At 60.9% G+C, this 12,545-nt stretch overlaps 1 protein-coding gene across 4 annotated transcripts in view; it reads left to right on the top strand.

The window, feature by feature from the left end:
• The window catches only part of ZMIZ1 (zinc finger MIZ-type containing 1), a 219,785-nt gene that overhangs the window by 187,579 nt on the left and 19,661 nt on the right, over positions 1–12,545 (top strand). For all 4 annotated transcript variants that reach the window (XM_054728694.1, XM_054728695.1, XM_054728696.1 and 1 more), the window contains 4 exons: positions 454–598; positions 9,477–9,591; positions 10,524–10,741; positions 11,646–11,844. In XM_054728694.1, the coding sequence (XP_054584669.1) occupies positions 454–598; positions 9,477–9,591; positions 10,524–10,741; positions 11,646–11,844 (677 nt within the window). The remainder of the gene's footprint in view (positions 1–453; positions 599–9,476; positions 9,592–10,523; positions 10,742–11,645; positions 11,845–12,545) is intronic.

Raw genomic sequence — 12,545 nt, 5'->3', positions numbered from 1 at the left:
GTGCAGGCACTCCTGGGCTTGTCCACAGGCTCCGGGAAGGCTCTGGGCTTTGTTTCAACCTTGCGGTTTTGGCTCCGCCCATGGGGAGAAGCCACGTCCAGCTGCTTGTCCAGAGTCTGGGGGCGGGCTTCACTGAGACGCCTGGGGGCGCTGGCGGTGCTCTTTGGCTCCCCCTGGTCTCCCCTTGGCATCGACTCTGCCGTCCCCTCCACCATCTTGACTCTTCTTTGCCACTGAAATCGGCCCTCTGAGCTGCTCCTACAGCCATAAGCTTTTCAGGGGGTGTTAGTCCCACTTTACAGGTGGGAACACTGAGGCCTCCTGAGCAGGCCTAGTGCCTCTCCTGGTGTCACACGGAAGTGGGGAACGTCGCTAACACTGGGAGAGTGAGGTGGGGCGGGCACGTCTCGGTGGTGGCCGAGGTGACACTAATCGTCCTCTCTGTCCTTGCAGCCCTGCTGTCCTCCTGGTGCGAGGAGCTCGGCCGCCTGCTGCTGCTGCGACACCAGAAGAGCCGCCAGAGCGACCCCCCCGGGAAACTCCCCATGCAGCCCCCCCTCAACTCCATGAGCTCCATGAAACCCACTCTGTCGCACAGGTGAGCGGGCAGTGTCCCCCGGGCGGGGCCAGGGGCTGCTTGGGTGGGAGGCAGGCTTGGCCTCGAGGTTCAGGAGGAGGAAGGTGGCCAGGCCGACTGGCAGGAGGCTGCTCAGAGGACAGCCTGCATAACGCGGCTTGGACTGCACGGGTCGGTGGAAAAACCCGTCAGTGCACCTGCGCAGGCCAAACCCTCGCTGTTCAGGGTGAACTGGACTTTCCCAGAGAAGGTCCGCGCCGGTTCTGACTCTCCTCCTCCACACCTGTGCCGAGTGACGCGGAGGGAGAAAGCTCCTTTTGCCTTTTCATAAGGAGACGGTGGGCCGGGTGAGCGTGGGGGCCTGGATGTTCGGGACTTGGTGCTAGGAGGTGCCTGGCTGTTTGAAGATTCAGGTCCTGTTTGAGGGCTCTGAGGACAAGCAGACAGGAGAGGGTGAGGAATCCGGGAAGCTTGGATCCCCAGGCTGTTTTGGGGAGACTCTGTGACTTGGGTTTCTGTAGCTCAGGTAATGGAGTCACGCCCATTACAGGCCACAGAGGGAGAGGGGGTGCCACCGCACCAGGCTGTGGTTGGGGCCAGGGTCTCCAGGCGAGGCCCATGGTGCTGCCAGCACCCTGAGGAGGTGTCAGAAAAGGTCAGGTCACGGCAGCCCCGAGGCCCTGAGGTGAAGGCGGCCAGGAAGAACCTTGTGCCCACAGGCTTGCGTAGCGCTTTAGGTTCGGGAAGCAGCGTTGGGACTCGCTCCCTGTTGGTCCTGACCACGGAGCTGTAGGAGGTGCAGAGCCCTGCCCAGGAGGAGGGAAGCCTGGAGAGGCCAGCCCACCGCAGGAAGGGGCTCCGGCCTCGACCAGGCAGCAGGCCCCGCCCAGCCCCTGCACCGGGACCCCGACTTGACGCCAGCAAGCATTTCTGTCTTTTGCTCCCAGATTTTTAATGAGTGGTTAAAAAAGCCAATTGTGATTAACACATTGTCCATATGCAAATCAGTGCTGCAAAGGTAATTAAAAGCCTAATAAATCTTGTTTACACTCTTAATTTGATTACAATCAAAGCCCGAAGTTGCTGGGAAAGATTATGAGGCTGAAGGGTGCCACCTCTTCTGGGTGAGGGGTGTGTGACCCCAGCGGAGAGGCTCCTGGGCAGGGCGTTGGTGCTCACCTGATCCTGGGCAGGGCATTGGTGCTCCCCTGGACCTGGGCAGGGCATTGGTGCTCCCCTGGACCTGGGCAGGATGCTGGTGCTCCCCTGAACCTGGGCAGGGCGCTGGTGCTCCCTGGACCTGGGCAGGGCGCTGGTGCTCCCCTGGACCTGGGCAGTGTGCGGTGCTCCCTGGACCTGGGCAGGATATTGGTGCTCCCCTGGACCTGGGCAGGGTGCTGGTGCTCCCTGGACCTGGGCAGGGTGCTGGTGCTCCCTGGACCTGGGCAGTGTGCTGGTGCTCCCCTGGACCTGGGCAGGGCGCTGGTGCTCCCCTGGACCTGGGCAGGGCGCTGGTGCTCCCTGGACCTGGGCAGTGTGCTGGTGCTCCCCTGGACCTGGGCAGGGCGCTGGTGCTCCCCTGGACCTGGGCAGTGTGCTGGTGCTCCCTGAACCTGGGCAGGGCGCTGGTGCTCCCTGGACCTGGGCAGGGCGCTGGTGCTCCCTGGACCTGGGCAGGGCGCTGGTGCTCCCCTGGACCTGGGCAGGGCGCTGGTGCTCCCTGGACCTGGGCAGGGTGCTGGTGCTCCCTGGACCTGGGCAGGGTGCTGGTGCTCCCTGGACCTGGGCAGGGCGCTGGTGCTCCCTGGACCTGGGCAGGGCGCTGGTGCTCCCCTGGACCTGGGCAGTGTGCTGGTGCTCCCTGGACCTGGGCAGTGTGCTGGTGCTCCCTGGACCTGGGCAGGGTGCTGGTGCTCCCCTGGACCTGGGCAGTGTGCTGGTGCTCCCTGGACCTGGGCAGTGTGCGGTGCTCCCTGAACCTGGGCAGGGCGCTGGTGCTCCCCTGGACCTGGGCAGTGTGCTGGTGCTCCCTGGACCTGGGCAGTGTGCGGTGCTCCCTGGACCTGGGCAGTGTGCGGTGCTCCCTGGACCTGGGCAGTGTGCTGGTGCTCCCTGTACCTGGGCAGGGCGCTGGTGCTCCCTGGACCTGGGCAGTGTGCGGTGCTCCCTGGACCTGGGCAGTGTGCGGTGCTCCCTGGACCTGGGCAGTGTGCGGTGCTCCCTGGACCTGGGCAGTGTGCTGGTGCTCCCTGGACCTGGGCAGGGTGCTGGTGCTCCCCTGGACCTGGGCAGTGTGCTGGTGCTCCCTGGACCTGGGCAGGGTGCTGGTGCTCCCCTGGACCTGGGCAGTGTGCTGGTGCTCCCTGGACCTGGGCAGGGCGCTGGTGCTCCCCTGGACCTGGGCAGTGTGCTGGTGCTCCCCTGGACCTGGGCAGTGTGCGGTGCTCCCTGGACCTGGGCAGTGTGCTGGTGCTCCCTGAACCTGGGCAGGGCGCTGGTGCTCCCTGGACCTGGGCAGTGTGCGGTGCTCCCCTCTGCAGCAGGTTGGGGCATAGGCCCAGGAGCCAGGCTGCCGGGCGTTGACTTTCAGCTCTGCCGCCTTCTAGCTGGGTGACTTTGGAGCAGTTGCATAACCTCTCTGTGCCTCAGTTTCCTCATCTGTAGACATGGAAAAGCAGCAGCACAAGACCTACATGCTCGTCACCAGGCCTGCACGCAGGGAGCCCATCGGACTAGGTGTTATTCTCCCAACCCCAGCCTGGTGAACTCTGACTCTACTGTGGTCATTCGTGGTCAGCTGACAAAGACGGGGTCTTATTCCCTTGGTCATATCACACCACCTTCACCACTTTCATTTTTAACTGTTTGCACACCTACCTAAAAGTTCAGTTTGTCATTAACCCTTCTTCTTGCCCCCAGAAATTTATTTTTTAAAAGAAACAGTAAGTGAAAGGGAGATTGAAGGACTCATAAATCCTGCTCCATCAGTTCCAGGTTGCCAACATGCAAGGATCTTTTCCTTTCCTCCTTCCTATTGAAAAAAATTTAAGACCCTCCAGTATGCAGTTAGCTGCACCAGTTCCTCTCAGCTTCACCGCAGGGAGGAAAGAAGCCCCAGTAATTGTGATGATGGAGAGCGCTGTTAATGGTTCCCCTAAATTAAAGCGGGCGGGAGTTTGGCTCCTCGCCGCCTTGTGTTTCGTTAGTGATAACACTACAGCCTTGCACAGAGACGGGGCCAGTGGAGCTGGATCGGGGAAATTCATTAGGGTCTGACAATGCCCTTAATCGGAATTCGTTATTTCTCCCAAATAAAGTGGCTGTTAGAAGTGCAGGGGAAGAAATAACTCAGCCCCCCTCCTCTTCCCTCCTCGAAGGCCTGCAGACACTGCCACGGGAGGTACTCAGGAGCCAGGAATCATCCCTCCCTCTTCCTGGGCTTGACTCATGTCCCACATTTAGCAAACACCAGTCACTGCCCATGGAGCTGGCAAACACACCTATGAGCCATCCACTCTAACTGCAGTGTGAAGAGCTCTTTATAACACATATGAAAAATGTGCTGCGGGAACCGAGGAAAATTCTCTTGGTTCTGTTTAGGAGAGTCACAAAAGGAAGTATCCAGGCTGGGCTTTGAAGTATAGGTAGGAGTTCACTAGATAGAAAATGGAAGACGGAGGAACACTAAGAGGTTTGGAAGATATGTCCCAACAGTCAGCAATGATAACACCTCCTCCCATGGATAGCATATTTGCAAAACTTCCAAGCTCCTTCATTGTATCATCTTTAAGTGAATATGGGTACTTACAAGGCCATCAGGCTGGAGAATGGGAAAGAAAAATGTAAGAACAGTTGAACAGGGGCTGTCTGCCAGGCACTGTGCTAAACTTTACCTGTATTTGTATGTTTCATCCTAGCAGAGTGTTAGTCCCACTTTACAGATGGGAAAGTTGAGACTGACTTAAGTAACATGTCCCCAGATCATAGAAATCACCAGTACCAAAGCCAGGACTCCCCAAAAAGTTAAGTTCAGAGCCCAGATAGGTAAGCACTGTCCTGCGAGGCCTCCCTGTGCCATTTGAATGTTAACTTCAAAAATGTTAAGTCAAGAGTCCTTGAATATTTGCCAGTACACTGAGTTCAGGCCAAAGCTAGTGATTTGATGTAGAAAGTGCTGTTTTCCTGGGACACTAGTTGGGTTTTCTCTGCAGCTGTCTTTGAGGCCAGACTTTACATATCCTCTGTCCCTTCATGCCGGTGGCTTCCCAAGATGGCGTCCCGGGAAGCCCTGCAGCTGTCCCTTCCTCGGTCCTCCTCGCAGCGCGTGCCTCCTTGCATTGTAGCCATCTCTGTAGGGGCAGCTCTGCCTGCTGGGCCCTAAGCTCCCTTAGAGGGAGGGATGGGCGGCCCACTGCGCCCTGGCCCTTGAGCTCTGGGACCCAGTGACCCTCAGCTCCTAAGAGCTGCTTCCGTTGAGCTCACTTTAAGGAATTAAACGAGTTCTAAGTGAAAGTCCCTTCACATTGTCTCTGTGTGTAGAAGCCACTAAATACATCATAACAAGAACAACAATAACCGCAGCCAACGGTTTTAGGTGCCGAGATGTGCTGGAGTCAGTCATTTTGCCTTACACATGTGGGCTCGCTTAATCCCCATGACAACCTCTGGAGGGAGGGGCAGTTACCATCCCCCTTTTACAGGTGACACTGAGGCACGGAGAGAGTAGTGGCTTTGTTCACCTGCCTCCGTCCCTCTTTCTGGAGGGCAGGACCGCCCACTTCCTGGGTGCAGGTGCCTCTGGCCGCAAGCACATGTAGGTGGTCGGCAATCAGACTTAATGCACGGACGCTTTCATTCATTCCAGGGCACCCGCGGAGGATGAGCACGGTTGGTGCTGAGTCTCCCTGGCACTCCGATTAGCAAGGGCTCCTCAATCCTTGGTGCGGGTGGGAAGGCTTCTTGCCAGGAACAGGGAGCCCGAGAACCCCGGGCTCCTAGGCAGGGGGCTCATGCAGACCCCAAAAGCAGGAGGAGTAAGTGGACATGGCCAGGGCTTCCTGAAGAAAGTGGCCTTTGGAGGAGGAGCCTCGAGAGGATGAGTGGCATTTTTCAGGGTGGGGACGAAGCATCCAGCTGAGCGGAGGTGCAGCGGTGGGAAAGCAGCGAGCTGCCCCGTGTGTTAGAAGGCGCTCGGCAGGGAACACCGCTGAGATCGCACGCGGCTCCTGGCACAGGTGCCTCTGCAGGAGGAACAGGGTTTGAGGCTGTTCTGGCTGCAGGACTGTGGCTGGGGGCGGCTCAGGCCTGAGGCCGGGTCATGCTGGATCAAGGATGTGCAGAGCTAGGCAGGATTACTAAGCATGGGGTTCTCGGATCCTGGGGGCTCTGGCTTCCTCTGCCCAGTGGGCAGCGGAATAATGCCAAGGACCTCTGACCTGGGCTGAGCATATCTGCTGGTGAAATAGGACTTGGCCAAGGGGAGGAAAGGAGCCTTGGGACACCCCTCCACACACACACACACACACACACACACACACACACACACACGCGTCTTATCTTTGTCACCCTGGGCCCCCTCTCATCCTGTAGGGCCCAGGAGCCTGGCTTGTCCTTGATCCTTGGGCACAGAGCCTGGGCAAGCCCCAGTGGTGATGTCTGGGTCTGGGCAATGGCACCGGCAGGGCTGAGTGCCACGTCTGTGGGGGCGAGAGTCTTCACTGTGACAGCAGGAGCTGTCTCCCCAGGAGATGAGTCACAGCCGTGTTGGTGCGGCTGCCACTTCTGCTTCGGCAGCAGGTGCGAGTGGAGGCGAGTGAGTCCCCGAGACCACCCCTGTGTGTGCCCGTCTCCTCCCCGGAGTGTGCACAGCAGCCTGCCAGCAGGGCTTGTGCGTATGCACACATACGTGTCCCCCATACAGCAGCTTGCCCACATGCTTGTGCGTATGCACACATACGTGTCCCTCATACACATGCTTGGTGTGCGCCTGGGCTCTGGGGGAGCCTACCAGCCAGACGGCGGAATGCCCAGTTTGGGAACATTGGCTAAGTTTGCTTCTCACCGAGTTTGGGGTAGAGGGGGCGAAACAGGAAGGAGCCGGTTTCCGCCCACAAGGCCCACCCACGGAGCGGCAGGCAGGCAGCGGAGCTGTTTGTGGGCCTGTGAAGGATCCTGGTGAGCTGGGGCCTCCCCGCTGAGGTGGTGAGGCAGCAGCTGCTGGCCTCTGGGGCTCGCAGGGGCTTTACTTCCTCAACCTGCCAGGTGCCATAGCGGGCGTCAGCCTGCCGGTGGGTGGAGCTTGTGGGGCAGGAGATCTGGGGGAGAGAGGACAGACCCGGCTCGTGCTCTGGGCAGTTGCTGGGGGTCCTGAGTTCCATCCAACCACACCTAGGATGGGGGCCCCGCATGAGAGGGGGGGTCCAGCCGTTTCCTCTTCGTTGTTGGGCAGGATTACTAAGAGTGGGGTTCTCAGACCCCAGGCGCTCTGGCCTCCCTCTGAATGGCAGCCAGATATGGACAGAGGAGGGCAGTACCTCCCAGCGGGCAGCCGGAAAGGCCAGGGACCTCGGCCTGGAGAGCAGAGGTTCTTCCGGCCCCGCCGCACTGCGGAGCCGGCTCGTTGCTCGCTTTGCTGTGCTTCTCCTCCCGCCCGGGTTCTCTGGGTCCCCAGTCAGCACCCCCAGGTGTACTGTGAGCTGTCTGTCCCCTTTGGCCTGTGCCTCTGGGCCGCAGCCCCTCTCCGATGACCCCTTCGGTGGGTGTCTGGCCAGCAGGGAGCCGGCAGGAGGGCTGGTCCCTGAGAGCAGCTCCTCTCCCCCAGTTCTCGGCCCGCTGTTTTCCCCGGGAGTCATGAGTACGCCAGGCTGGGTCACTTTCCAGCTCAGAAAGCCTCTGTCTGCATTCTCCTCTGACTCACCTCAGGCGCACTGCCAAGGCCCGTGTTGTTCGAGCCTACCTGACCCACAGGGACTGTGCACATCACACCGTGGCCCAGGGCGCATCTATACTGTCCATGAAATCAAGACATAAGGTCAAGGACAACATTCAGCCTTACCGAGTGCTCTCGCTCGATGGCTTTGTTTTGGTCCCTCTTTTCCCCCCAGCACCCGTTTGATGTCATGACCCACTCGTGTTCCGTGACCAGCATCTGGAAAACACTGAGTGGGTGGGGGTGGGGGAGGGCGCCATTCTTAGGCCCACTTTTCACAGATGAGGATGCTGAATGCATCAGGCTCGGAAACGTGCACCAGGTCCCTGAGGCAGGCAGGGTCAGGACCAGGACTTGTACCCAGGCTACCAAAAGAGGCCGGGCAAGAGGAGAGGGGATGGAGTGGGGTTGCTCTCACACCAGGAGGGCGGGACAGGCCCGCCAGGGAATGACTGGTGAGCAGAGGTCAGAGGGAAGCCCAGGCCAGGCAAGGGAAGAGCCAGCATGGGCACACGGTGACACCGCCCTGCCCTTCAGCCTGAACGCCTGCAGGTGCCCACCCGACCACCCACACTGCCAAGGGCTCCACCTGGCAGCAGGTGCAAGACCCCCAGCAGCGCCCCCCCCCCCATGCCTGTGGCACAGGACAGCTCTCCCTCCTGGAAGTCCTGGCCTCCGGGTGTGAGGGAAGGTCTTTGTCTTCTGCTGACTTCCTGCAATGAAGGCACAAGCCAGACGGAGGCATGCGATGCCCTCTGCCACGCCACCCTCCTCCAGAGCTGCTCCCCCAAGTACCCAGCAGTGCCGCCTTGCAGGCCTCATTCCTTCCGGAATGCCGTGGGCCAAGGTGGGACCCCAATTGTGGGCTCTCTGCCTTATGTCCTTCCCGGGGCCGTACGTCTTGTGTGCAAGGTGCCAGAGAGTCAGTGCAGGAGTGGCTGAGGGACGAGGCAGCCCAGCCTGGCACCCCCGGACCTGAGACCCTGCCAGCCCTCTCTCTGGGGCTGTGTCCGGATCCTCTCTCCCCTGGGTCAGCTGGGCCTCACTCTCCGCCTGCACCATGGCCACTAATAATAGGAAGCCACTATTGAGCGCTTACTGTGTGTAGGGCAGGGCCTGAGGTTAGGTCCTGGCCTCTGGTGTTTGGGGGTTCCTCGAGAGATGTCACCAAACAAGGTGGGTCCTGCTGGGCCTAGCGAGGTGACTGGGAAGACGTGGGAACAGCAGGGGCGGGGGGTGTTCCAGGACCGGCGGGGGGAGCCAAGGCGGGAAGCGTGCGGGGTGTGGTCCGGGTAAGTCATTCCGCAGTGTCTGTTTGGACTTTGCCTTGTAACATGGGGCAATGGAAACCTCTGATTGTGCCCAGTTTAGGGGCTGGAGCGCTTAGCCTGGCGGGTGAGCACAGAGGCGGGCGGGAGAGGTGGCCTACAGCTGTGGTCTGGAGTGGGAAGAATGTGACAGAGGACGCTCCTTCCAACAGCCACGCGGGCCGGCCGGGCAGCCAGCCCCCCACGAGGGCTGGGGAAGAAGGGGGAGAGCCAGCACTCAGGCTGGGGCCTTCTGACCTTTTCTGAGAAGGGCCCGGGAAGTTCCGAGGGGAAGCTGGTGCGGGGGAGCGAGAGGTCATTCTAGACAGCCACTTAGAGTCCGAGCGTGGCTGCAGGGGGCGCTTAGAGTCAGCCTGCGGTCTCTCTCTTCCTCCTCCATAGTTTGGCCTGTGGACCTCAGGCTCCGGTGACACAGACAGCCTGGGGGCCCCCCTTCAGTGATGTGGGTGGCAGGGGAGGTGGTTACCCTTGCAGTCTGTCACCACTGAGGTACACCTGTCCTGCACCGGCCTCCGTGCCAGGCCTTGGGGATGCAGAACTGCCTAGGCTTGGCTGGGAGCCGCAGAGCACGGCGGGGTGGTGGGCACGCCCTGGCCTGGTCAGTGTCCGCAGCCCCTGAGGACCCCTCTGTCTCCCTTTGCAGTGATGGGTCATTCCCCTATGACCCTGTCCCCTGGCAGCAGAACACCAACCAGCCTCCCGGCTCCCTCTCTGTGGTCACCACGGTGTGGGGAGTAACCAACACATCCCAGAGCCAGGTAAGAGCCTGTCCTGCCCCCACCCATAGCCCCTCCAGAGGGGACCATCCCTCGGGTCACAGGCCAGCCCTCCTTGCTATCCCGGGCTCTGCCGAGCTGGAAGACCAGCGTTCAGGGCACACCCAGCCGTGGGCACGCCTCCACCCAGGATGGGCTCACACCTGCCTCCGCAGGGCAGCATCTGGCCCCTGGGCACTGCCCCATCCTAGGGCCTTTCTGGGGGAATAGCTTTCATCTCACAGACGGACAGCAGGGCTGCTTCCCTAGCCCGTGGTTCCTTGGCTGGATAAACAGCAGGACTTCCTGAGTGTTAATGACATCAGGGCTCCAGCGTCTGGGGTCTTTGACCCTGGATGACCTGGGTTAGATTTCAGCAGAATGTGAAGCCTAAACTCTGACAGATCCCTGGTGAACCCTGCCTCCCACTCTCGTGCCTTCCTCTTTTCTCCACTCCTTCCTCTTACCCGCCCGCCTCCGTCCCTCCCCACCATGGCCTCGAGGCCGGCTCAGGGCTAGTGCTGCCCTGGAGGGAATCACCTGGGTCTTGGGCCACAGGGGCCCCTCAGCCAGGATTCTGCTGCCCTCCATCGCTGCCAAGTTGGGCTTCTCTTTGCCGTCACATGGCAGCCACCGGGGCCTCCGCGTGGCCGCCCTCTGGGCATCCTGGCCCCTTTGCTTCCCCGCCTGCTGCCGGTGCAGGCCCAGCTCCTCGCTTCCCACTGGCTGAGGTCTTCTCTGCTGCCGGCTTCTGGCTGGGTAACTCCTCTGATCATCGTGCCCTCTGGGCACAATAGATGCCCCTTTCGTCTCCTTTTCCTCTCTTGCCCTCCGTCTGCTTCATTTTCTCCACCGCCCTTTCCCGTTTCTTCTTTGTTCTCTCCATGTCACCTGGGGTCACTCGCTCGAGTGACAGCCACCCTTTCTGCCCACAGGTCCTCGGGAACCCTATGGCCAATGCCAACAACCCCATGAATCCAGGCGGCAACCCCATGGCGTCGGGCATGACCACCAGCAACCCCGGCCTCAACTCCCCCCAGTTTGCTGGGCAGCAGCAGCAGTTCTCAGCCAAGGCGGGTCCCGCACAGCCCTACATCCAGCAGGGCATGTACGGCCGGCCCAACTACCCTGGCAGCGGGGGCTTCGGGGCCAGGTGAGCCTCAGAGCGCCGGGCACCCTGCTCTGCCCCTCATTCAGGCAGAAGAGTCCGATTTAAGTCCCGGTGCCATGCTTCCTGGCCTGTAGGGCGGGCGAGCCCAGGCACCTCTGCCCCTAGCCGTCCCATCAGGTGCCCACAGCAGCTGGGTGGCATAGTGACAGCTATCAGGCCCATGGGCATAGAAGGACCCCATTCCTCAAAATATGCCTCCTCCTCACAGTGTAAGTGGGAAGACACTGAAAGCTGAATCAGGGGAGTTCAAGGGCAGCTACAGATGGGGCTTGGGAGCTCAGCCCTACCTGCTGCTGACAGAGGCCAAGCTGTGCAGAGGCTGAGAGTCCCCAGTTCGTGGGAAGGGAGAAGGGCAAGGAACCCCCCAGAAGGTGCTCCGGGGACATGGGTGGGGTGGAGGTGCCCCATTTCTCCTCTTGCTGCCCTGCTCTGTCCAAGACCGCCTTCTTGACCTCACCCCTCCCCAGCTCCCAGGGCTGACCGCAGCCCTGCAGGGTACCAGCGCAGTAGGTGGTTAAACGCAGGTGCCATACACACCTGAAGCTGCATCGCCAGCCCATCCGCCTCTGGAGGGCTCTGGGCGTGCTGCTCGGGTTCTCTGAGATTGCACATCCTCCTCCAGGGCTGAGCAGGGCGGACAAGTGCAGTGATTTAATGCACATGACAGTGAGCGTCGGCCACGTCGAGCCAGGGCTCCAGGAACACAGCAGCTCGGTGGTCGCCAAGCGGCATGAATGGCTGCAGACCCACAAGAGGCCCCTGTCCCCTCTGGGCTCTGAGTCTAGACACCTCCCCGCTGTGAGCAGAGGGCAGGAGGGCCTGGAACGGCCCCATCCTCTCCCTCCCAGCCCAGCCATATCTAACTCTTCCCTTCTCTCCCTCGCAGTTACCCCGGGGGTCCTAACGCCCCCGCAAGCATGGGCATCCCTCCGCACACCAGGCCGCCTGCTGACTTCAGTCAGCCGGCCGCCGCTGCCGCCGCAGCTGCAGTGGCAGCAGCAGCAGCCACGGCCACAGCCACGGCCACTGCCACTGTGGCAGCCTTGCAGGAGACGCAGAATAAGGATATAAACCAATACGGACCGGTAAGGGCCCCTCTAGTCCTGGTCCAGTCTCGCCCAGCCAGCCCGGCAGAGCCCCCGGGTATCAGAGCTGGGGTGTTGGTGCCTGTGGGGCTGTGTATGCTGAGGGAGCTGATGGTGTCGGGGTACATTGGGTTTTCGTGGGAGCACATGGAGATTGTGTTAGGGTGTGGCTGTGTCTGGTTGGGTGTATGTCTGCATGTGGGCAGAGGTTCCATATTGCTCTCTGGGCCCCTACTCCCCAAAGCGGGGATCCGTGTCTAGCACAGCCTTGTCACCAGCTTGTCCCCTGCGTGCCTCTGAGGGCCATTGCTCTCCTAGTCAGCATCTGTGAATTCCGCCCAGGTCCTAGCTCTGCCCTCCTGACCTTCAGGAGGACCGGATGGGGTTTGAGGAGGGGGCAGCCCCCACAGGAATGCAGGACAGGTATGGGGGTGAGGATAGCAGGGCTGGTGGGCCAAGGTAGGAACTGGGCCACATCTGGATGGAGGGTGTATCTCCATTGGCCAAGGACCAAGAGCGGGGCCAGGGCTTCCAGGAAAGGGGCTCCTGCCTCCATCCTCATCCGCCTCCATCCTCCCACGTCCTGCCCGCCCCTGCACCCTCTCACCATTTCCTGCCTGCCTCTCCCTGGAAATGCTGCCTGTGCATTGGAGTGACCATGCCCCACCCCTAACCCCTCGGGCTGCATCTTTCCTGTGCGG

Source organism: Eptesicus fuscus, chromosome 17 (assembly GCF_027574615.1).
Source record: "Eptesicus fuscus isolate TK198812 chromosome 17, DD_ASM_mEF_20220401, whole genome shotgun sequence".
NCBI classification, from domain to species: domain Eukaryota; kingdom Metazoa; phylum Chordata; class Mammalia; order Chiroptera; family Vespertilionidae; genus Eptesicus; species Eptesicus fuscus.
This window is presented reverse-complemented; position numbering and strand designations above follow the sequence as displayed.